This window comes from Chelonia mydas, chromosome 1, assembly GCF_015237465.2.
Source record: "Chelonia mydas isolate rCheMyd1 chromosome 1, rCheMyd1.pri.v2, whole genome shotgun sequence".
In the NCBI taxonomy this organism is placed as follows: Eukaryota; Metazoa; Chordata; order Testudines; family Cheloniidae; genus Chelonia; species Chelonia mydas.
Genome location: NC_057849.1, coordinates 138,110,220 through 138,136,070, shown reverse-complemented (window position 1 = coordinate 138,136,070; position 25,851 = coordinate 138,110,220). Strand labels below are relative to the sequence as shown.

The 25,851-nt window shown below is 44.5% G+C and overlaps 1 protein-coding gene and 1 long non-coding RNA gene across 5 annotated transcripts in view; one reads left to right on the top strand and one right to left on the bottom strand.

Annotated features, from left to right (window-relative positions):
• Positions 1-4,199: 4,199 nt before the first annotated feature.
• LOC114022041 lies at positions 4,200-7,659 on the bottom strand. The gene is made up of 3 exons (XR_005225698.1): positions 7,540-7,659; positions 6,116-6,747; positions 4,200-5,151 (listed from the first exon to the last, which is right to left on the bottom strand). It is a non-coding gene; the product is annotated as an uncharacterized LOC114022041 (long non-coding RNA).
• Positions 7,657-25,851, top strand: part of RPS6KA3 (ribosomal protein S6 kinase A3) — a 125,925-nt gene continuing 107,730 nt past the window's right edge. For 3 of the 4 annotated variants that reach the window (XM_037901563.1, XM_037901547.1, XM_037901541.1), the window contains exons 1-2: positions 7,809-7,941; positions 17,958-18,014. In XM_037901563.1, the coding sequence (XP_037757491.1) occupies positions 7,870-7,941; positions 17,958-18,014 (129 nt within the window). In that variant the 5' untranslated portion in view covers positions 7,809-7,869. Of the gene's footprint in view, positions 7,722-7,808; positions 7,942-17,957; positions 18,015-25,851 lie in introns of those variants that run through there. The other variant, XM_037901556.2, reaches the window with a different exon arrangement.

The window sequence follows — 25,851 nt, the reverse complement described above, 5'->3', positions numbered from 1 at the left end:
CGATTCCCAGTGGCTGCGAAACTTTCGCATGCGTAAGGGCACTTTCACGGAACTTTGTGACTTGCTTTCCCCTGCCCTGAAGCACATGAATACCAAGATGAGAGCAGCCCGCACAGCTGAGAAGCGAGTGGCAATAGCCCTGTGGAAGCTTGCAACACCAGACAGCTACTGGTCAGTCGGGAATTTGGAGTGGGCAAATCTACTGTGGGGGCTGCTGTGATGCAAGTAGCCAACACAATCAAAGATCTGCTGATATCAAGGGTAGTGACCCTGGGAAATGTGCAGGTCATAGTGGATGGCTTTGCTGCAATGGGATTCCCTAACTGTGGTGGGGCCATAGACGGAACCCACATCCCTATCTTGGCACCGGAGCATCAAGCCGGCGAGTACATAAACCGCAAGGGGTACTTTTCAATAGTGCTGCAAGCTCTGGTGGATCACAAGGGACGTTTCACCAACATCAACGTGGGATGGCGGGAAAGGTACATGACGCTCGCATCTTCAGGAACTCTGGTCTGTTTCAAAAGCTGCAGGAAGGGACTTTATTCCCAGACCAGAAAATAGCTGTTGGGGATGTTGAAATGCTTATAGTTATCCTTGGGGACCCAGCCTACCCCTTACTGGCTCATGAAGCCGTACACAGGCAGCCTGGACAGTAGTCAGGAGCTGTTCAACTACAGGCTGAGCAAGTGCAAAATGGTGGTAGAATATGCATTTGGATGTTTAAAGGCGCGCTGGCGCAGTTTACTGACTCGCTTAGACCTCAGCGAAACCAATATCCCCACTGTTATTACTGCTTGCTGTGCGCTCCACAATATCTGTGAGAGTAAGGGGGAGACGTTTATGGTGGGGTGGGAGGTTGAGGCAAATCGCCTGGCTGCTGGTTATGCGCAGCCAGACACAAGGGCGGTTAGAAGAGCACAGGAGGGCGCGGTACGCATCAGAGAATCTTTGAAAACCAGTTTCATGACTGGCCAGGCTACGGTATGAAAGTTCTGTTTGTTTCTCCTTGATGAAACCCCCCGCCCCCTGGTTCACTCTACTTCCCTGTAAGCTAACCACCCTCCCCTCCTCCCTTCGATCACCGCTTGCAGAGGCAATAAAGTCATTGTTGCTTCACATTCATGCATTCTTTATTCATTCATCACACAAATAGGCGGATGACTACCAAGGTAGCCCAGGTGGGATGGTGGAGGAGGGAAGGAAAATGCCACACAGCACTTTAAAAATTTACAACTTTAAATTTTATTAAATGCCAGCCTTCTGTTTTTTGGGCAATCCTCTGTGGTGGAGTGGCTGGTTGGCCGGAGGCTCCCCCACCGCGTTCTTGGGCGTGTGGGTGTGGAGGCTATGGAACTTGGGGAGGAGGGCGGTTGGTTACACAGGGGCTGTAGTGGCAGTCTGTGCTCCAGCTGCCTTTGCTGCAGCTCAACCATACACTGGAGCATACTGGTTTGATCCTCCAGCAGCCTCAGCATTGAATCCTGCCTCCTCTCATCACGCTGCCGCCACATTTGAGCTTCAGCCCTGTCTTCAGCCCACCACTTACTCTCTCTCTACTCACCTCTCCTACCGGTCATTTTGTGCTTTCCTGCACTCTGACATTATTTGCCTCCACGCATTCGTCTGTGCTCTGTCAGTGTGGGAGGACAGCATGAGCTCAGAGAACATTTCATCACGAGTGCGTTTTTTTTCTTTCTAATCTTCACTAGCCTCTGGGAAGGAGAAGATCCTGTGATCATTGAAACACATGCAGCTGGTGGAGGAAAAAAAAAGGGACAGCGGTATTTAAAAAGACACATTTTATAAAACAGTGGTTACACTCTTTCAGGGTAAACCTTGCTGTTAACATTACATACATAGCACATGTGCTTTCGTTACAAGGTCGCATTTTGCCTCCCCCCACCGCGTGGCTACCCCCTCAACCCACCCCCCTCCCCGTGGCTAACAGCGGGGAACATTTCTGTTCAGCCACAGGCAAACAGCCCAGCAGGAACGGGCACCTCTGAGTGTCCCCTGAAGAAAAGCACCCTATTTCAACCAGGTGACCATGAATGATATCTCACTCTCCTGAGAATAACACAGAAAGATAAAGAACGGATGTTGTTTGAACGCCAGCAAACATACACTGCAATGCTTTGTTGTACAATGATTCCCGAGTACATGTTACTGGTCTGGAGTGGTAAAGTGTCCTACCGTGGAGGACGCAATAAGGCTGCCCTCCCCAGAAACCTTTTGCAAAGGCTTTGGGAGTACATCCAGGAGAGCCGTGAATGCCAGCGCAAATTAATCCTTTCACATGTTTGCTTTTAAACCATGTATAGTATTTTAAAAGGTACATTCACCGGAGGACCCTTCTCCACCTGCCGGGTCCGGGAGGCAGCCTTGGGTGGGTTCGGGGGGTACTGGCTCCAGGTCCAGGGTGAGAAACAGTTCCTGGCTGTCGGGAAAACCGGTTTCTCCGCTTGCTTGCTGTGAGCTATCTACAACCTCATCATCATCATCATCTTCTTCGTCCCCAAAACCTGCTTCCGTGTTGCCTCCATCTCCATTGAAGGAGTCAAACAACACGGCTGGGGTAGTGGTGGCTGAACCCCCTAAAATGGCATGCATCTCATCATAGAAGCGGCATGTTTGGGGCTCTAACCCGGAGCGGCCGTTCGCCTCTCTGGTTTTCTGGTAGGCTTGCCTCAGCTCCTTAAGTTTCACGCGGCACTGCTTCGGGTCCCTGTTATGGCCTCTGTCCTTCATGGCCTGGGAGATTTTGACAAAGGTTTTGGCATTTCGAAAACTGGAACGGAGTTCTGATAGCACGGATTCCTCTCCCGATACAGCGATCAGATCCCGTACCTCCCGTTCAGTCCATGCTGGAGCTCTTTTGCGATTCTGGGACTCCATTCATGGTCACCTCTGCTGATGAGCTCTGCATGGTCACCTCTGCTGATGAGCTCTTCATGGTCACCTGCAGCTTGCCACGCTGGCCAAACAGGAAATGAGATTCAAAAGTTCGCGGTTCTTTTCCTGTCTACTTGGCCAGTGCATCTGAGTTGAGAGTGCTGTCCAGAGCGGTCACAATGGAGCACTCTGGGATAGCTCCCGGAGGCCAATACCGTCGAATTGTGTCCACAGTACCCCAAATTCGACCCGGCAAGGCCGATTTAAGCGCTAATCCACTTGTCAGGGGTGGAGTAAGGAAATCGATTTTAAGAGCCCTTTAAGTCGAAAAAAAGGGCTTCATCGTGTGGACAGGTGCAGGTTTACATCGATTTAACGCTGCTAAATTCGACCTAAAGTCCTAGTGTAGACCAGGGCTTAGGGTATGTCTACACAAAAACATTAGGTCGATTTTATTTAAGTCATCATTGAGCCTCCAATTTAAGCAAGTCGATTTTGCATGTCCCCACTATGCTCATTGTGTCGGTGGTGCGCAGCCTGCAGGCCGCAGTTTTCCTAACCCTGAGCTATGGGATGATGAGCAGTGGCTGCAGAACTTTCAAATGTGCAAGGCCACTTTCATGGAACTGTGCGAAGAGCTTTTCCCAGCCCTGAAGCACAGCGATACTAAAATGACAACTGCGGTGACAGTTGAGAAGTGAGGGGAGATAGCCCTGTGGAAGCTTGCAATGCCAGACTGCTACTGGTCAGTGGGGAATCAATTCAGAGTGGGTAAATCTACCGTGGGATCTGCTGTGATCCAAGTTGCCAGGGCAGTCAATAGACTTCTGCTAAGAAGTGTAGTGACTCTGGGCAACATGCAGAACATAGTGGATGGTTTTGCTGCGATGGGGTTCCCTAACTGCGGTGGGGCGATAGATGGGATGCATATTCCTATCTTGGCACCAGACCACCTTGCCAAAGAGTACATAAACCAAAAAGCGTACTTCTCAATGGTGTGGCAAGTGCTGGTGGATCACAGGGACCGTTTCACCGACATCAACGTGGGATGGTCGGGAAAGGTGCATGACTGTTCAGAAAGCTGCAAGCAAGGATGTTCTTTCCAAACTGCAAAATAATGGTTGGTGATGTTGAAATGCCAATCATGATCCTGGGAGACCCAGCCTACCCCTTGCTCCCATGGCTCATGAAGCTGTACACAGGCAGCCTGGACAGCAGTAAGGAGCTGTTAAACCATAGGCTGAGCAAATGCAGAATGGTGGTGGAATGTGCCTTTGGACATTTAAAAGCTCGCTGGCATAGTTTGCTTACTAGGTTAGACCTCAGTGAAAGCAATATCCCTATTGTTGTTGCTGCCTGCTGTGTGCTCCATAATATCTATGAAACAAAGGAAGAAAAGTTTCCAGTGGGGTGGGGGGCAGAAGCAGATAGCGTGGCAGCAAATTTTGAGCACCCAGACACCAGGGCAATAAGACGAGCACATTGAGGTGCACTGCATCTCTGTGAGGCTTTGAAAACTAGTTTCATCAATGACCCACAGTAATGTGACACTTAAGTGTGTTCCTTACCAAGCTATCCCCTTCATTGCATGTACTCCCCTATACACTACACCACCACTAACCACAGTGTGCTGAATGAATAAAGAGCCTTTTCTCCTCAACCCACTTATTTTTATTATGCTCACAAACACTGAGAGACAGCAAAGAAAAGTAAGATAAAACTTGGGGGAAAGTGCGGGAGAAACAAGGACAGCTTGCTTACAGTTGCACCGCAGTAACAATCAAAGGTGTGGGAATGGGCGCTTTCTGGTCTTTGCACTCTCCCCTGGAGTTGAGTGCAAGGGATACCGGACTCCCCCAATCCCCTCCTCCCCCATCCTAGGACATCTGGGAGAGGAGGATGTGGAACTTGGCGACAATGGCAGCAGGTTCAGTGCAGACTGCAGTGGGACTCTAACATCCAGTTGCCTTTCTTGAACCTCAGCCAGACGCCTCAACATGTCTGTTTGCTCCCTCATAATCCACACCATCTCATCCTGCGTGTCACACTCATGTTCCCTGCATGCTCTTCTGTCCTCGCGGTCATTGTGCAGGCTGTCGGACAGTGTAATCCTCCATGCGCTGAGCTCCATCTTGTCACTCTCGGAGGCACGCATTAACTCATTGAACATATCCTCCCAAGACTTCTTTTTCCGCCTTCTGATCTAGGAAAGTCTCTGTCTCAGTGTGGAGGATGCGCCTATGGACAAGGTTTCAGCTGCAAAGAATACAAAGCACAAGGGTAGCATTGACAGTCAGGTGCAAGGTTAAATCTTTTCATAAAAGAAACACCCCTCAATGCACTTCCCTGTAAACCACAACGTAAGCAGAAACGCTGGCTATTGCAAGAGTGGGTTTGCTGTTACAGCCACAGTGAGTAAGGCTACAAGGCATGGGCAAGAAGCCTTGTGCTGCAGCTTTTGTTAAAACATCCTTGGGATCAATGGTTCCAACCTCAGCACAGCCCCCTTTCCCATAGCAACCTGGATGGTGCTTGTGGGCAGGCACCAGCGTAAAGCCCCGCAAATAGTTTGATTGTTACAAAAGTGGCACCGTGTTGGGGTGGAAGGGAGATGAACAGGAAGCCCTGCCCCACTCCTTCTTTAAATGCTGGTTGCAATATGGGGTTATCCCTTCCAACCACAACCAGGGCACACTCGGGAAAGCATGGTTTTGTGATCCAGAATTCATCAAATGGGGCGGATTTCTTATTGAATTGCTTGCAGTTTAATGGCTAGCATTTAACTTTCCCCGTTTCCCCTAGGTAACCATATGCAATATCACTTTCCTGAGGGTAACAGAGGCGGAAAGGGAACAGATGCTGCAAGTGTCTGGGTACAGACCTCCTGGTCCTTATGCTGCAATGCTGTGTGCCACAATGATGCCAGAAGAGTTAATACTGGAGGGGCTTGGGAAAGTGTCCTACTGTGGTGGATGAAATAAGGCAGCCCTTCCCAGAAACCTTCTGCAAAGGATTGCAGAGTACCTCCATGAAAGCTTCCTAGAGAGCTCCATGGAAGATTCCCGGGCCATGCCGGGCACATAAACAATCTTTTTCGGAGCGCACCCTCTGCATAGTTGGAATGGCCACTGATAACCACTATCCCAATTTTCTTATTCAGATTCAACATTAAAAATAATAGCATGTAACCCCTACAGTTTGATTGAAAATGTGTACTCACCAGAGGTGCCTTCCCCAGCATCATGCTCTGCTGCCAACTGGTCCTGTGCGGGAATGGGCTCCAGAGTCAAAAAAAGTTCTTGGCTGTCGGGGAGAATGTATTCTCCGCTTGCCTGCCACGCATTCTCCTCCTCCTCTTCCTTGTCAACAATGTCTTCCTTGTTGTTGCCCAAGGTCACCCAGAGCCCCTGGGAGGTATCCACAGAGCATTTTGGGACAGTGGTGGGGTCGCCACCTAGAACCGCATGCAGCTCCTCCATAGAAGCGGCATGTCTGCGGCTCAGAACCAGAGTGACTGTTTGCCTCCTTTGTCTTTTGGTATGCTTGCCAAAGCGCCTTTATTTTCACGCGGCACTGCTGTGTGTCCCTGGGCTAGCCCTTCTCCCCCATGCCCTGTGTGATTTTGGCATAGATGTCAGCGTTTCTTCTGCTGGTTTGGAGCTCTGCCTGCACTCTTCTCCCCACACAGCAATCAGATCCACTGCCTGTGTGCTCCATGCTTCAGTGCATTTGAGGCCTTCAGCATCCATGGTCAACTGTGCTGACGAGCTCTCCACGCTGATCAAACAGGAAATGAACATTCAAAAGTTCCTGGGGCTTTAACAGGTGGACAGCTGTTTCCTGTGTACCTGGCTGAAGTGAAGTGGAATTTACAGGTACCAAGTTCTAATGGCGCAGGTGGGTGATCGACACCCCCCGCTCCTGCCCCCATTCCAACCCCTTCCCCAAAGTCCCCGCCCCAACTCTGTCCCCTCCCTGCCCCTATTCATACTCCTTCCCCAAATCCCTGCACTGGCCCCGCCTCACCCTGCCTCCTCCCCTGAGCACGCCACGTTCCCACTCCTCTCTCCTGGAGCTTGCTACAGTTGCAGAGGTAGGCAAGTGCTGGGAGGTAGGCGGAGAAGCAGGGATGCGGTGCGCTCAGGGGAGGAGGCAGAGGTGTGGCGGGGGGGCGGGGAGCTTGGCTGCTGGTGGGTGGAGCTGAAAGTGCTCTCCAGAGCAGTCACAGTGGAGCACTGTGGGACACCTTCTGGAGGTCAGTTCATTCAACTTACACAGTGCAGTGTCTATAGTATCCCAGTGTTGATGCCTGAATGTCGACTGAAGCACTACGCCTCTTGTGGAGGTGGAGTGCAGAAGTCGACTTTACAAGCCCTTTAGGTCGGCGGAAGGGACTCGGTAGTGTAGACACATACATTATTAACGCCACCTAACATGGCAGATGTCACCCTAACTTTGTCGTGTAAACCAGGCCTTAGTTTGTACTGTCTGAACCTCCAAGCTGTCTAGGAAGGGCACCGCGCATTGCATAGGCCCAGGAATAGACCCTGAGCATGCGCTGGTCGCGACTCCCCTCCTGGGCTAGCGCCCCTCCCCGCCACAGCCCCCTGCACGCGCGGACCCGGCTCCCCCGCCCCCAGCTACCTGCGGCTGCCGCGGATTGGCTGGGTCGGCCCCGCCCCCAGCTGCTGACGTGCGCAGCCTCGGTTTGACGGGCAGGTATGGCCCGGGCGCCATGTTGCGAGCGGAAGCGGGGAGCGAGCCGCGCTGAGGCAGGGTAGCTCCGCCGGGCGGGAGGCGGCAGCGGCAGCAGAAGCCAGAGCCGGGTAGGGCCCTCCGCCGGCCGGGGCGCCGCACCGCACCGCACCCGGGCTCCTCGCCCTGCCCGCGCCGGGGGCTGCCCCCGTCCTACCTCGCCCCGCGGGGGCGCTTGTAAGCGGAGCGCGAAGGCGGCGGCGGCGCCGAGCGGGGACGATGCCGCTAGCGCAGCTGGCGGACCCCTGGCAGAAGATGGCTGTGGAGAGCGCGGCCGACAGCAGCACGGAGGTACGGGGTCCCGCCGGGGGGGGCACGGAGACGCCGCCGCCGCTGCCTCGCACCGCGCCCCGGCAGCCTGGGGAGGGGGCCCCAACTCTCTAGCCCGAGCCCACGTTCCCTCCGGGGGCGCCCTGCCCTTGAGAGGTGCCCCTGGTGGACAGCGAGCGCCCGGCTCCCCAGGCGAGTCGAGGGGTGTTCGCGAGCCCCCCTGCCCTGCACTCCTGGCCCCGTGGGGAAGGGGCTGTAAATAACACCCCCCCCCCCCCCCAGGGCTGGGACGGGTTGTCCCGTGAGCCCCGCGTGGCTGCCCCCGCTCCCTCCCTCCCCCGGTGGCGGTGTAACGATGGGGAGCGCGCTGGTCCCGGGGCTGGGCAGAGCGAGGTGTCACGCAGCCCCCAAGTTTATGGGAAACTTTCCCCTGCCGTGTGCGCGGGGCTGCGGCGTGGGGAGCCGCGACGCTGGCCGGTGACAAAAGGTCAGGCGAAGGCCGGAGGGTGAGGGAGCCGCACCGGACTTTCCTCTCTCCCAGCAGCTGCTGCTCGGAGCTCTGCTCTGGTGTCTCGCTCCCTCCCTAGCCCGTCTGAGTCTCGGCTGCGTGCCGCTCCCTTGCCTGTAGTGACCGACCCCCACGCAGGGGGATCGGCCGGGACCCCACCACTTCCGGAGGAGTGGGGGGGGGCTAGCCTGCACCTTCTGGGAGGAGAATAACCTGCTTCTGCGCCGCTGAACGACTTGGCTGGTTTTGTTCCGTTCCGGTATCTGGTTACTGTCACCGCGAGTTCCCTCTTCCCGGAGTGGCCCAGCCTCCTCCACACGCCCTTCCCAGGCAGCGGACGCAGAGTTGAGGGAAATTAGCTCCTAATAGGGCAACTCTGTATAGCCGCCTGACCCTGTGACAGGCCAGGCAGGCATATGAGAAGCCTGGCTTCACCTTCCTTAATGTCTCTCCCCTCCACCCCCTTTTTCACTTCTCTGCTGTTGGAAAAGGACACTCATCCCTCTGATCCCAAAACCTCTTTATCTAGGCAGAGCTGGGTTGTGCCTGCAGTTCTTGCTGTTTCACAATCATTTCGGCTACCCCGGCTGCCTCATGTTGGTAACACTTGCTGTTTGGCCAGTTTGGGGGAACATCCGTGTAATGCTGTTCAGTGTGGTTTCCTGCTGTTTGTAGTGAGGGGACAGTAGGATGTTGGTGTGGTATGACATCAGTGTCACAGTTCCCTATGCATTTTTAGTTACTAGACTGAGTTGTTCCAAGTGCTGGTGAGGAGATTCAGATCCCTTTGTGGGGGATGATTAATTAGCGTTGTCTCTTCTAGTCACTTCCACTTTTCATTAAATAAAGAATTGTGTGCTAATGTGGTTTGGACACCAGGTAATAAAGGCTTGCAAAGTTGTAATAATGCTGAGAAACTTGCCCCATTGCTTCCTGACTGCCTGGCACTTAAAAGGAGACTGCAGATTAATTTGACCTCCAGTGAAGCAGTTCTGATAACACAATCATTTAAAAATACCTATCATTCTTACCGTAGTTTTCTCACTAATCTTCAAAGTGGTAGTTCTAGGTGAAATAATTTTGGAAAGGAGTATAATTACTAAGAAGAGCAATTTAACACTTGTTCTAGGAGGACAAATATTTTTCCTTCCTGAGACTTATCTGGCATGACTGAATTTTTAACATGTGAACAGTGTGACTTTAATTTCCTCTTCATGCTATGTATTTTTTTTGTAATTAGGAAACATATCAGCTAAATTCTGTGACTATAAGGAAGCCCCAATGCTAAATTTAAAAGGTGTTGCATTGATGCATGTGTGTTTCTAAATATTTTAAGTTTCCATTATTCATTCAATTTTTCATTCTTCAAAATACTGTGTTTGGAGACTTTTTAAAAAACAAATATTTCAAAATGTATTCGGTCAGTTCATAAAGAAAAGTTATGCACATAAACAAGGCTGTTCTGTACTTACATTATCATGAGACACTTAAGTTATGTAGAAACACTACAAAAATATATACATACACCTATCTGAAGGGTTTATGGTATAAAGCCCAATCCTAACAAATACTTATGCCCATGCTGTGCTTCGGATATGGATATAATCCCAAATTATTTCAGGTTTACTTCTTAGATAGGACACAGATAATCATTGCTGCTTTGTCAGTGAATGTTCATACTATACAGGTACCTCTGTGGTTTTTGGTTTATTTTTGTAAATATGTGTTTTGGAACAGACTTAGTATTCTGAGTTATTGCAGTAGAACCTCAGAGTTACAAACGCTTTGGGAAAGGAGGTTGTTCGTAACTCTGAACAAAACATTATGGTTCTTTCAAAAGTTTACAAGTGAACATTGACTTAATACAGCTTTGAAACTTTACTATGCAGAAGAAAAATGCTGCTTTTAACCATCTTAATTTAAATGTAACAAAGCACAAACAGTGTTTTTATCTTGTCAAATCTTTTTTTAAACTTTCCCTTTTTTGTTTAACACAGTACAGTACTGTGTTTGTTTTTTCTTTTTTTGTCTCTGCTGCTGCCTGATTGTGTACATCCGGTTCCAAATGAAGTGTGTGGTTGACCGGTCAGTTCATATATCTGGTGTCTGTAAATGTGAGCTTCTACTGAATGAAGAAAAATTATGAATATTTGATTAGAATAATGAATTTATACTGGAATTTTAAAAAGAACCTAAGTGATGTAGGTGCCCAAAACCTGTCAAAGTTCAATGGAAGTTGGGTGTCCATTGAAGAAGAAAATAGATTTGAATATAAAGGAAAATAAATTTGAATATAAAGAATTGAATATATAGATTTGAATAGATTTGGTTTGCCTGAAAGCTGTGTCTTTAAAAATAGTCAATTTTTGGATCAAGTATGTAAACAAATGGCGTAAATACTTAACCATATATTTAATTTACACGAGTTAGCCTTATTAGCAGCACTGCAATCTCTTGACTACAGTCAGATCCCTCTGAGAGGTCTGTGTCTTCATGGAGTCCTTTTATGATTTATTCTCCATAGCTATATGTTGGCTGTCATCTGCAGCTTTTGTAAATCACGTACATTATCTATGTTTGCCATAGATATTCACTAAGGACTTGTCCACACTGTGATGCTGCAGTGCAGACAATGAAGGTATGAACTGCAGAGCGCACCAAAGCGTTTCTATGTAACAGCCCCATGTGGACGCAGCTGGTGCGAACTAAAAGGTACATAGTTTGAATTAACACAGTCCTCTTTCAAACAGTTAGATCGCAACACTGTGTTCTGCGGTTCGCACATCTGTACTTCGCGCTGTGAGGCAGTATAGACATAGCCTTACTCCTTAATGCAGCCCTAAGGAAATCATAAGTTGTTATAGCAAACCTTGGTGTTACCTCAAGTTATACCAGTGTTGGGGTTGATAGGTATTTTTTCTGTGAGGGAAATGAAGTGCCATGCAAACTGTTAAAGAGCTTTGGGGTAAAAACATAAATCCATATAATTATTAAAGGTGAACAAGAGGGCATTTGATTCACTATACGTTTCTACAGTACCCAAAAAAACCCAGAGAAATCCTGAATGAGCTCTCTGGGCATTATTGTAATATAAAGCATTTTGGGGTAGTTTGTGTTAATGATGGTACATAAAAGAAAGTTATATTGTATATAATACTTGAGGAAATATCCAAAGTGTAAATCAAGCTCTGTTAAAGCCAGTGGAACTATATTGATTTACATCAGCTTGGGTTCTTGCCCTACATCCTTAACCGGCATCTATGTCTCATGCTGAGTATATACTGTATGTAATGTAATCATGCACAAGACATGTTGGCCAAGAGTTTCAAATACTGGAGTCTTAATGTTAGGCTCCTAAATTCATATTTAAGCACCTGAACAAGCAGCCTGGTTTTTCAAAAGTGTTGCACTCCTATGAACTCCCATAAACATCAGTCAATAGGCTGTGTCTAAATATGGGTTTGGGAGCCTAACTTTCAGCACTTAGGTTTGAAAGTCTTGCCCATCACAAATAGAGATTGTTTAAAAGGAAGATATTTTATACTCATTCTTTCACTTACCTGCTGAATCCAGGATTATGTTGTTCTTGTGGCAGTCAGCGGGACATTACTACTACTTAAATGACTGGGATGAATAGGCATGTCAGTGAGTGATGTTGATGCATAAAAGCATATCTAATATGATGCGGCATTGATGTTTATTACCCCATTCTTGCTAATGCTTACACACATGCATAACTTTTAAGTACATGAGTAGTCGACCCAAAGTCGAAGTTAAGTGAATGCATAAGTGTTGGCAAGATTGCATCTGTTCTTTGCCATTTGCAGTCGTAATTTCCAGTTGTGATTACTTCGGTACTTATTTTGTATATCAGTCTTTGGAATAGGACATACTTCTGGGGAATAAGCCACAAGAATAAAGATCACATTTGCAACAATCCTTTACATAATAAAAACAGGGAAGAAGTACTGAAAACATAAGCAGGGTTGTCTAAACAGAATGTATCAGTGGATATTGAAAGTTACTCAACTCTTTACCACCACTCCATTGTAGTGAAGAATTTCATCACAAAATGTCCTCTAAATTGTTCTTTATCACTTCTTCTAAAGTATTTATCTATTTGAATGTAATAGTTCTTGGAGTGTGCTTACTTTTGTAAGTTTATGACAAATGAAACTTTTCCATATAATTTTATTATAATAAAGCATTCTCATCTGATGCTGATCCATAATATGTACATATGTAAAAAAAAAGTATTGTATTTCAAAGACTACTGTACAGGAGAGGCTCATGGATTTTCATGATTCCATTAGTAAAACAGATGTCATAACCATGTGAATACGATGCATATGAAACCTGCCATCCTTTTAATACTTACTGCCAGTGATTTCATATTGGTAGTTCTACGCTTGTGAATGTTTTGCTGCCTTAGGGCGCAAGTAACATTTCTCACCACAACTACATATCTAGGAGACTAGAACTGGTAGTCCATGCAGGAGTGGAAGACAGATGGAATGGGGAACTGGGACTGGCTGGAAAAGGAGACGGGGAATAGATGGCCTCCTGAGGTCCCTTCCAACCCTGATATTCTATTCTATGATTCTATGAGGAGCTTGGGGTGGTGAAGAGACAGGAGTGGGACAGAAACTAGTTGGAAGGGGTTGGGGGAAAACAGGCAGAAGAATCTCTACCCCACTGTGGAACACTTCTCTCCAGAGCCTGGAATGGAACCCAAGACTCCTGAGTCTCACCATTCCCTCTACTGTCAGCAATTGTGTGAAGGCCACTGGCTTCCCTGCCACCACTCCTACCACACTGGATTGCATTTTTGTTCTTGTTTCAGTGTCCCTTTCAGAGGTTAAAAATTATAGTCCTGAGATTTTGCTGTATCCCTGGGTTAGTGACAAAATTACAATGTTCAACCAAGGAGTTAGTAACATACTTGCATACTATGTAAAACTACGATCAATATACCACTGAAGTCTGAGAATCTGCTTTCCAATAATGTGCAGCATTATTTTTTGTTCTTAATGGACTATAAAGCTAGGTTATTGCGATCATTATCTCATATGGGCTAGAATGAATACATAACTTTCCTAGCTGTAGCTCTAGCAACAAATATCAGTTACTGATATAATAAAAAGGGTTGTTTCGTTTTGCTGTTCCAGCTGCAGTAGAATGTACAGGGACAGCAGTAGAGATGCAATCCTCCTCTGCCAAGAATCTTACTCAGCAGCTTTTAAACGTGAAAAGTCTAAATACGCTACAGGCACCTTAAATGTCTCTTGAATAGCGCTTTTATGGAGGATAATTCTTCATATCCTTCAAGCAGAGGATGAAAAGCCTAAACCATTGAAATAAAAATATAGACACCAGTATTGATGGTTAGCACAGCAACGTGAATTCTCCTTTCATAAGGCTTTCAACATCTCAATAGTCCAAGACCAGAGAGGACCAATGTGATAACATAGTCTGTCTTCCTGCATAACACAAGCCTTAGAACTTCCCCAGAATAATTCCTAGGGCATATCTTTAAGAAAAGCATCCAATTTTGATTTAAAAATTATCAGTGACGGGGAAGTTCCAGTGCTTAGTTACCCTCACTGTTAAAAATCTATCCCTTGTTTCCTGTCTGAAGTTGTCTAGCTTCAGCTTCTAGCCATTGGATTGTTAAACCTTTCTCTGTTGGACTGAAGAGCTCATTATTAGATATTTATTTCTCATGTGTATGTACTTAATCTTTTCTTTAAACTCAGTAGATTAAGCTCCTTGAGTCAATCACTAATAAGGCATGTTTTCTAATCTTTTAATCATTCTCATGGTTCTTCTGTGAACACTATCCAGTTTTTCAGCATTCTTCTCAAATTATGGCTACAGAACTGGACACGGTATTCCAGCAGCAGTCACACCAGTGCCAAATACAGAGATGAAATAACCTCTCTGCGCCTACTCAAGATTTCCCTATTTGTGCATCCCGGGATCACATTAGCTCTTTTGGCCATAGTGTCGCACTGAGAGCTCATGTTAGTTAATTATTCACTCTCCTCCCCCCCCCCCCCCCCATTCTTTTTCAGAGTCACTGCTTCCCAGGGTTGTGTCCCTCATCACATAAGTATGGCTATGTTCTTTGTTTCTGGTTGTATTAAATCACATATTGCTTGCTTACGTCCAGCTTACCGGGTGATCCAAATCACTCTGACTCAGTGACCTGTCCTCTTCATTATTTACCTCTCCCCCAATTTTTGTGTCATCTGCAACCTTTATCAGTGATGTTATATTTTCTCACAGGTAATTGATAAAAATGTTAAATAGTATAGGGCCAAGAACCAACCTCTGCAGGAGCCCACTAGAAACACACCCACTCAGTGATGACTCCCTGGTTATAGTTACATTTTTAGACCTATCAGTTAGCCAGCTTTTAGTCCCTTTAATGTGTGCTATGTTAATTTTATATTCTAGTTTTTTAAATCAAAATAAGGTAATAAGCCCAGGCATTTCAGTCATTCTCTATCCTAGCAGGTCAGCAAGGTGACGAACTTCTTTGTCCTATGTGCTCTTCCTCTAGACGCTTGCACCAGATAGCTTTGTGGAAACTGCAAACAAAGTTGTAATATTTCCCATCAAGCCTGGTGTGAGGGATGAGCCTTCCCTAGAAGTTCTTATTAACAAAAAGGCAATATGGTAATTCCTGCTCCTGTACCTGAACATTTTTCTCTCTAGGCCAAACCTGTCTCTTGGCATCTTAATCTAGGCTGGCACCATATGCCGTGGCTTGCTCATGCTCTGGCCAGGGAATGGAAGGGGGGAGAACATAGTTTAAAGGAATGAATTAGCAAATTACTTTTAATTATAATGAGGACATGACTAAAAGAGCCCCCCACTCACCTTGATTTTTAGGAGCTCTCCCTCTCAGGAACTGTAAATGATCAGCTTTTGAAAATCCATGCAATGGGCTGAACTTCTCAGGGGTGTCCTTTTACTCCTCCCCCTTCTTCAGCTCCTCTGAGACACGTTATTTTGATTTCCTGGAGAAGAGAGCATCACCAAAAACTTTAAAAATCATGCTTGCCTCCTAACACTTAATCCTTTACCTCTTCATACAAACAGTAAAAACCTCAACAATTAATGTCACTGAGTTTTAATCCGCTATTTAAACATGTCAATTTTTGCAGCATATGGGAAGCAGATAGACAGTCTCAGCAGTTTGTCCACAGAGGTTAATCAAATAATTGTGAAGATGCTCCTTTCCTATGTTGGATACCCACCATTGTACGCCCGGTGCTTTGTCAGTTTACTTACTGCTGTTAATGTTTTTAACATCTTTACAAGTGTGTGCTTGTAGTACTCTGCACTAATATGGTCCATAGAGACAACAACAGAAACCCCCACAATTATTCAAACTACCTTTAAGTTTCTGTTTTCTAATAGATCATTGACGTGAATTGTGAACAATTATCAAGCAGTGTGATTAAATGAATATTAATTAACAGCACTATATATCAGATAATTACCCCATATCATCTTGATCAGATAATTGCTTAACATAACTGGAGAAGAGCTTCTAGGAAACAATGAAAACACTGATGTTCTCTGAATACATTGATGAAATCTATGGGTATCTATCAGGTCTGGTGCACCCATTTCATAGAGTCCACACAGCTTCATGTTCTGACATGCCACATCCTTGCTGAGAATGGCATAAATCCAACCTATTGTGTCTGTCTTTGAGCCAAAGTCATGTAGTGGGAAACTTAAGAGAATTGAGGGTCATCTGAGACTCAAAGACCCATTATGTTTGGTATAATCAAATATTGGAATCCAGAAGGGAAACTTCATAAGAGGCAGATTGTCCTCACAACCCACATTCCATCCAGGATAATGCTTGAAAGAACTACCAAACAATTTGCTAGTTGAAGGAACATAAGAACACCCATGCTGGGTCAAACCAAGGTCCATCAAGCCCAGTATCCTATCTTCTGACAGTGGCCCATGCCATGTGGTTCAGAGGGAATGAACAAAACAGGTAATCCTCAAGTGATCCATCCGCTGTCGCCCATTCCTAGCTTCCGGCAAACAGAGGCTAGGGACGCCATTCCTGCCCATCCTGGCTAATACCCATTGATGGACCTATTCTCCATGAATTTATCTAGTTCTTTTTTGAACTCCATTATGTTCTTGGCCTTCTGTTACAGCGTTGGCCTTCACCACATCCTTTGGCAAGGAGTTCCACAGATTGACTGTGCATTGTGTGAAGAGATACTTCCTTCTGTTTTTTTTTAAACCTGCTGCCTATTAATTTTTTGTTTGGTGACCCTCTAGTTCTTGTGTTATGAATAAAGGGCTATATCTAATAGCAAGAAAAAATTCTAGACAAATAAGGCAAAGGATCCATCATTAAGGTTCGACATCACAATCCTAATGGTAAACAGCCCTGAAAAAGAGAACAGTGAGAACTGGGATTTCTAGTAGATGTCAGTCGATGGATCCTGCTTGATAACTTCGGCTTTGAGTGGCATAGATGTCTTTCAAAGTTTGAAGCATTTCTCTAGCCTAGCTACTATTTCTCCTTTTCAGAACCTCCTGGCAGCAGAGAAAGGAAAGGTCTCCTCAATTCCTTAATCCCCTCCAAAGCATCCTGGCAGCTGTGTGGCATTGGGGAAAGGAAAGAGGTCTCTGCCACCTCATTCTTCACCTGTATTTTTTTTTGCAGGGGGTATGTTAGTTAGGGGGAAGAGGAGTTGTCATACTTTAACTCCAATACCTGCTTCTGCTTTGGGCTTTCTCCAGCAGCATAAAATAACATTCTTTTTGATAGTTTTGCAGCTGGTCAAAGAGTTCTGAACAACAGAATCATTTTTAGTTTCAATCTATTGCTGCTTCATAAGTAACAGAGACACTAGAACTGTCTGTCTACAAGAGAACTGAAAATAATGAATTAATCACTTTCTAACTGTGCCCGGTGACCAAGATGAGCAGCAGTATAATGAGAACTGTGTTGCACTTAATATAAAGAGAGATAAATTGGTTACATATGCTCTTGAAAGCATGAAGTGTTAATAAGCAGGGCCATGACCTTCAAGCCTGATCATCATTGTCCCATTAAAAAAAACCCATGAATTTATCCATTCCTGCTTGTGGCTTTTTATTACTACAGTCCAAACTGCAACAATAATTGTTGTTTTGTGGAATCTTTGACAGTGATGATAGTGGCTTGATACATGTGGTTGGTCTTGGGAAAAGGAGTTCTGTTTGTGCTGAATAACTCCCATTGTGGGACTCATTTGGACTAGTGTGGTACTGTATGGGGATTGAAGTTTGGGTGTTGCTCTGTGCTATCCACAATATACTCCCCTTTTGGAAGGGAATCACCTTGTATCACACAGTTGAACTTCTCTGGGTTTTAGAGACTAAAATGCTCATAATGCTATAGTGATGGGGGTCATGTAAGCACACAAAGAAATGTTTTTCTGGTTTTTAACTGAATTCAACGTTTTAGTAACTTGCTGTTTATTTGTTATGTTTATTGTAGAATGGACAGCAAATTATGGATGAACCTATGGGAGAAGAAGAGATTAATCAGCAAACTGTAAGTAAAAGATTGCAAATGTAAGCTTTATTTTGTGGTACATTGTTATAGGTCACTCAAATACTAAGGGCTGGCTGTAACTCTCATAGTGTAAGCCCTGTGTTCCTTAGACCTAAATTGTTTGTCATGGATCTATATTTTTGAGGAAAAGCTCTCTTCCTCGCTCACCCACTGGTTCAGTACAGTGTCCCTTGTGTTAATTTCAGTACTAAATTCAGTTGCTTGTACAGTGCTCCCAATATTTTTAGTGTGATGCAGGTTTCTCTATGGAAGGCACAAAGCTATATCTTGTAGAAGTCAGGGGAAAACCAGTTGCTCTGACAACTGGAAAGGGCACAGATGTGGCACTTGGTACTAGGTGGCTTTTGCTAATAGGGAAGGGATGTATCTTTCTTTTTTCCCCCTTTTGGACAGAGGCAAAGGTGACTGACTTTAGAAAGGGAGATAGAATCCAGGAATTCACCTGTCACCCTAGAAATTCTGAAAACTATGTACCTTACAGCACCCATTATACCCAGTGTCAGTGAAGAAAGCACAACAGCTGTTTTCTGCAAAAATGATTCAGTGCAGTAGTTAAGAATGTTGATGGTGTCAGTTGATTGCAGAGATTGACATTGAGCTAGTAGGTGCTCTGCAGGTTACAGCATCAGCTAATATCAAGAATGTGAACAACAAATTCCATTGTCGATGTACATGTGCGTGTGAGATCAGATTCTTTTTGGCTAGAAGTGACCATCAGGCCTTATCTGCGTTCTAAGTGCCCTTGCAGCCTCACCCAGGAGCATAAAAGATAGAGCAGGCCCAGCCACCCCTCAGTTCCTTCTTACTGCCTTGGCTGTGAGATCAAACCATTGGCGGTGTTCCCTTACCTTGTGCCCTGCGCAATTAGGTTATCTTGGTTATTAGCTGTATTGGTATTAGTTAACATAATTAAATTTCCTTTTGCCCATTGGCCTGTAATATTTATTTATTTATTTAGCATATTGAGACAATCAGTTAGCCTAGCCACCCTCCCCCTCTTTCGTTTAGGGGCACTGGGATCATGGTAGAAGCCAAGAAACGAGGATTTAAGAGGTTTCAAATGACATTTCCTTACCCATCAAAAATGGTCACTCTTAATGCCTGATATGTTGTGGGGAAGGACACGTTCTTGGATGATTATCTGTGTGGTGGTTTTTTTCCAAGCCCACCCAGAGAACAAGGGCAATGAGGCTGAAACTTTTCCTCCTGGAGAAGTCAATGCAAGCTGTAAAGTAATGGAGCTCTTTGGAGAGCCTCAACAGGCAAGTTAGTTGCTCTGTCTGTGACCTGGTGAGCTGACAACCACCCCCCCCCCACCCCCCCCCCCCCCCCAAAATCAGGAAGACTTCTAGCATATCCCACCATCAGAAGTCTTTTAGCAAATCAACCTGATCAGCACCATCATGGGTACCAGAATCGAAGACCTCTAGACATAAGGACTCTAGGAGCAGGGACTTCTCTAAGAATCCTTATTCAGCCCATGCTCCAGAACTGCCATTTTGGGTCGCAGCCACAAAATGCTCTTGACCATACGTGTGCACCGTCTCGTACCATCCTCAGCTTGAATATACATGGAGCGCACAGACCATACTTTCCCATCATCCTTGGTGCGTTCCAGGTTCCCATGGACCTCTGTTTAGGCCCGCTGGTACAACCCAGGCTCCTCTCCCATGGGAGACTCATGGCTGACTTCCCTCATATGACTTTCTACTGTGGGTGCCCTTCTGCCCCCATTCTTGCTTCCTACCTAAGGTCTCTTCAGAAATCCATATCAATCAGGACATTTGACGACCAGTATTTTACCCAAAGCCTGATCCTTTGAGGGATGAGCCTAGGCTCCGTTCCCTGGACTTAAGAAGGACCCTTACCTTCTATTTCAAGAGAACTGGGCTTTTCAGGGCTTCCCCCAGACTCTTCATCTCCTTCACTGAGAGAATGACAAGACAACTGATTTCTACTCAGACTTTCTAAGTGTTTCACTGTGTATTCAAGCTTATTACAAAGATTTTGAGGTGCATCCCCTTCCTAGAGTGACTGCACATTACACCAGGGACCAATCCATCTTGATAGTCCTTAAAGATGTATACCTAATGGACATTTGCAGGGATGTGACCTGGTACTCTATTGACATATTCTTCAGTCACTGCACTATCGTACCTGCTTCCAGGAGGCATATGGCCTTTGGTGACACTGTTCTCAGGTCTGTGCTGGATCTGCCTCCTCAGTACTTGCATCCAAATGAAGGTACTGCTTGGGGTTTCCTATAGTAGGGCACCCAGAGGAACCATAACTCAAAGAAGAAAGAGGTTACTTACCTGTATAGTAAATGAAGTTCTTTGAGATGTTCTTAGAGATCTTTTGTCTGTGTGGGTGCTCCAGCACCTACTCTCCTTCCCTTCTGCTGCGGAGTCTCTTTGGACTTCGTAGTTGAGAAGGAACTTGAGAAATGGCTGGTCCTCCTCTTCCAATATACCCTTCCACCAGAGAACAAGTGGGTGTAGGGTGCAGCCACGGATCTGTGGACACTACTGGCTAAAATCTCCAATCAGGAGTGCCTGGGCATGGGCACTAGCACGTTCTATAGTGGAGCGGCCATAGTGTTAAAACATGTAAAAACTCCAATTACTGTACAGGTAAGTAATCCTTCTTTGGGGGGGAGACTATATTTAGTATTTAATATCATAATATTGTATTTCTAGAATAGATGAAATCTGTAATAGCTCTTTAGGTGTACATGTGTGTCAGACATATTAATGACATATATGAAAGTAAAGAAGTATTGCAGCAAATTTCATCTCACTGATGCATCCTAATATAATACTCCTATGAAAGTCGGCATCACTGGTTCTTTTTGTGCTTTTATCATCTTTTTAAGAGGTGCAAACAGCTCCTCAGATCCTAGTAATAAATTTACACTTTGAGACCAGCATGAAAAGTCAAATACTTCTTGTATTAAAAAGCCTTTGGATGGAAGTCCTTACACCTCTGCTTAATTGTATCTTGCTGCTTTGGCTGTATTAACCATACTTCATTGTAAGGACAAAGCTGTTGCATTGTCTCTTTCTGGTTAAACTAGGGCATTCAGAAGGCCAAACTATCTCCTCACAAAGAATCTCAAAATGGATCTGACGAAGTGGGAATGTTCTTAATGTTTTGTCTGAATACTGTTTGTACCTCAGTTTCCCCTATGTTGGTGGTGGGATAAGAGTGTGTGATCGTTGCAGAGACCCCTAGAGGGCAGGCGTGACTGACGATTGCCTGGGCACAGAGAATGGCCGACACTGTATTGGCAACTGATGGTTGGGCCCCCTCCTCTGCAAGAATCAGCCGGAAGTGTTGGAGAACAAAATTAGAGGTGCAGGCCAGGTGACTTGTTTGCCCAGGAAAGAGACGAAGGAGGCGGGGCAGCAGGTCCTGACTGAGGCTGGCTGCAGGAAGCTAGGCAGTGTCCTGGTTTGGGACTCAGGGAGAGCCCTGGTCTCTAGGGTCTGGATCCCTCCAAGGTGGACTTTGCTGAATGTTCCTGATTTCTGTGCTGAAAAGCTCTGTTCTACACTGTGATCCCGTCGACTAATAAACCCTTCTGTTTTACAACTCTGGCTGAGAGTCACTGCTGACTGCAAAGTTGGGATGGATGGCCTCTTTGGTTCGTGTAAGTCTTCCCCAGGTGTCCCTTCCAGGTGGACTCACTGTGGGAAGCTCATGGTGTGAACTGGGTGCTGCTGAATGATCTGAGGTCAGATGCAGGAAGCGCTGAAGCTGAGGAGGCTTTTTGCCCTGGTGATAGTGATAGTGTGCCCTCGGGATGGGGAGACACTACACACACTAGAGTCCTGCCTGTCCGAGACTGACTGTGACAGGATCACGCAGTGCATCTTTGTGTTACTAGTTGGCTGGTACTGAATATCAATGCCTGCTGCACCAGAACTCAGGCGATTTTTGTCTGGCTCAGATGTGCCAATGTCGGAGACCTGCAAGGCAACAATATGGAGTAACTTACTTTTATCAAGCACTATGACTTTGACATAGCTGCTAGGCCAGATGTCGGGGAAGCAATTTAAAAAAAAAATTTTTTTTAAACTGGTTAAACAGGTAAAAACTGCATGATATTCTCTTTAAAGGATAATGTTTGTGGAGAAGCCAACCAATTGCATTCGGTCATTAGATTCAAATAAATGAGTACATGCAGCCCTACTCCTGGCTTGACCCCAGTGTTGTCTTCCGTATCGTGGTGGTACAAAGACCTTTTCTGCAACATATAGAGAGTGGACAGGTCCAGTGCATGGCTGTGCAGCCCCTACACAGCACTTACGTGGTGCAGAGGGCCTTGCACATGGCCCTCCTCACCTAGGTGAATTTCCTTCTCCAACCCTCTGCATGCATGAGTAAATGATTATAAATGAACTGTATAAGCAAACTGCATTCCCTTGGAAAGGAAGCTAAAAAATATTGATTTACTATACCTTTAAAATACTTCTTAGTTGAATGTTCAGACAAACTCATATAAAATATGAATATCACATGATAAACTTAAATTAGTATTCCTGTTTGGCTTAACAGTTAGTATGTTGTTTAGCAACTTTATTTTCTGAGATAGTTGTTTTTTGTTTTTTGTTTTGTGAGGGGGGGAACCAGGAATAAATAACATCTTAACATCTGCAACAGCATTTTGCTATCAGTCTACTTAGTAGGCTTCCTGTGCTGATCTCCACACTATTAGCTACATGAATACTACTGCCTTCCATTTTTTTCTTTCTTTACCACAGGGGGCGGGGGAAGGGGAGGGAAGGGGAAATCAGGCCTCGTTTTTCTAACAGTATGTGACTCGCCTGACAGGAAATTTTCTAATTGCTGGAACAGCTAGTAGCAGCAAGAACATTAGGGTTTGGTCTTCCCTGTTAAACTTAGGATCACTCAGTCAGAAAATTTAAACATTATGGTTTCTTAGCCATGTTTAAGTTTCTGGCTCTACGTATTCGCTCTATTCGGGTAAGTTTGGTTTCTAATTTAAAATAATTAAACAAAAGTTTTGCATTGTGCAAACTGTAGTTAAACTGATAATTTTTAAGGTGGATTGTGATATTTACTGCTCTGTGAACTACATCTATGTTTGAACTAACTTATAAACTTCTGATCTCTCTAAATTTATTATTTATGTATTCAGTTCATATATTTTTTAAAACGTAGTGGAAACCTTTACCTTCTGTTAAACTTAAGTTCAGAGTAGCATTTCTTCAGGAATATTTTTGACTGTTAACAGCATATTTTACAATTTTCTGGTCAAATTCCAGGTTTGTTTTAAACTTAATACTTAGTAGTTAGCTTTTGATATTTTTGCAAAGTACTATACAAAGGCAGTTTAACATATCTTGGAATATAACTCAAAGAATTTGTTTATAAATGACATTAAATATCTTCCTTTTAAATATTAAGAAGCTAGTAGCCGACCGCTTATAAGGAAAAGTGACACTTTTTCGCTTGCACTATAGCTAAGATTTTAAGAGATTATATGCCTAGCTCAATTTAAATGGTACCAAAGACAGCAATTTTTAATTTTAACAAATTGTGCATTTTTTATATTTTTTTTTACATAGTTTAACGGAACCTTCTAGGCACACAATTGTTTTCTCCTACGCAAAATTTTCTAGTCATAAAGATATATGCAATATTCCTATGTAAATACATACAGTAACATTTATAATTTTATTGTCTCTGAAGCTCAAAAATGAATTTTCGTATTGCCTAACTGTTCCTCCAATGAGTCTAAGCATTTTTCAGTTTGAAGAATTGCTCATGTGTCTTAGGATGCTGGTATTACTTTTTAAAATGTTTTTAAAAATTAAAATGCAAATTTGTATGGAATTGATAAACAGAAAATTGGCCAGGATTGACTTGCTACTTTTTTTTAGCAGCATTGCTATATATTTGAAGTTCTGCGGGCTTTGAAATGTTCCATAGAGGAATTTGTAATATGATTCATTTGACCAAACCACTGTGTATATACTGTTGCTCAGGCAGGATAAATTTTAGTATACCTCTAAAATAGTTTTTTTTGTCAAATTAATAAAAATAGAAATTGTTTGTGTGTGGTGTCAGCAGCAGTAGACTCTAAATAAAATATTGTTCTGTCATCGGGTTGATACACCCTCCATTTTTCTCTAAATTTGTGGGTACTGCACATGTTCAGGAAATTTTTCAAACTTCACTGGGAGCTGAATTTCTCTTTTTAATAGAAAAAATGTTTAACTGCTTTCACTGAAAGTGCTCACAAAGAATAGGATCAAAATTTGTGAACTTTGCATTGAAATCACTAGGAAATGCAAGTTATACCCGAGTGTTTTTTTTCCCTATGCTGACATCCACAGTCTAGTTCATGCGATAATTTTGTATTGTTTGATCAAAAGAAAAATATGTAGTTTTAAAATGTAGTTTTTTTTATGAATAATACCTAGATTAACTAGATGATCATAGGAATTGTACAGTTTTACAACTGATCCTGAAATTCTACTTCACCCTTAGCAGTGGGATTTCACCCTGCTACAGTACCTGGGGAACTTAGTTACCTCCTCCTTCTCCCTGTCTCTGCACTTCAGTCAGAAAGTCTGGAGACCAAAGGAACTTTGAGGGAAGAAGCATCTTTAGAGTTCATCTCTCCCAGCGCTGCTGGAACCAGATATGTTGACCAGAGGGCCTTATCTGTGGGTATGTCTAACTACCCAACGGATCGGCGGTCAGCGATTGATCCAGTGGGGGTCGATTCATCACGTCTAATCTAGACGCAATAAATCGATCCCTGAGCGCTCTCCCATTGACTCCTGTACTCCACCGCTACGAGAGGCGCAGGTGGAGTCGATGGGGGAGAGGCAGCAGTTGACTCGCCGTGGTGAAGACACCACAGTAAGTCAATCTAAGTATGTCGACTTCAGCTATGTTGTTCACATAGTTGAAGTTGTGTAACTTAGATTGAAGTTTAGAGGATTATATGGAGTGTGATTGCTATTTTAAAAACACATGTAATGGTGTCACCACACTATACGCGCTTTAATTTTGTTTTTAATGCGAAAAACATTTCTTAAACCCTGGCATATCAGATAAAAGATGACTGGTTTGCATTTTGTACAGCTTGTTTGCTTTTACAAAGTTTTGTTTAGGGGGGTATTTTAGTTTTCTAGATAGTACTGAAGTGATTTGTCCTGACATTCATAGCAAGCTACAGAAAGTAAATGCATCTAGGAGACTTCCTGACTTAAAGGGAGGGGAGGAAAAGGAAATTATGTATGAGTCAGGGAGCTGTGCCAACATTGACTCATCGTTTTAAAATCGCTTGGTATCATTCTGTAGGATTAGTGTCCTTAACAGTGGGGTACCAGAACATTATTATTATGTAACTTCATTAACAGACACTTTAAATGTACTAAATGATGTTGAAATTATTCCCTATATTATTATTTTTCTATTAGAAATTTCATATAGTATATTTTCAATATAAATCACAGAACTTTGCCAGATGTAGTAATGTCCAACTGAACTGTAATTGGTAAATGCATTCAGGGGTTAAAATAAATAGGCAGAGGAAACTTCCAGTCGTGCTTGCAACAGACCCAGGTAACTTCCACAATGTTTCTCTTTTCATATAGTTACCATTATATAGTTTCATTTATATCTTTTCTGTTGATGAATACTCATAAGACTTGAAAAAATTCATTTGCCCAGAGTGAGTAAAACTTTTTTCTGCTATTACCTTTCATAGAATCTAAGCTTTCCTGTACAAAAACAGTTTCTATCCTTTATGGCTGCCCAGATAACACTTCCAAAC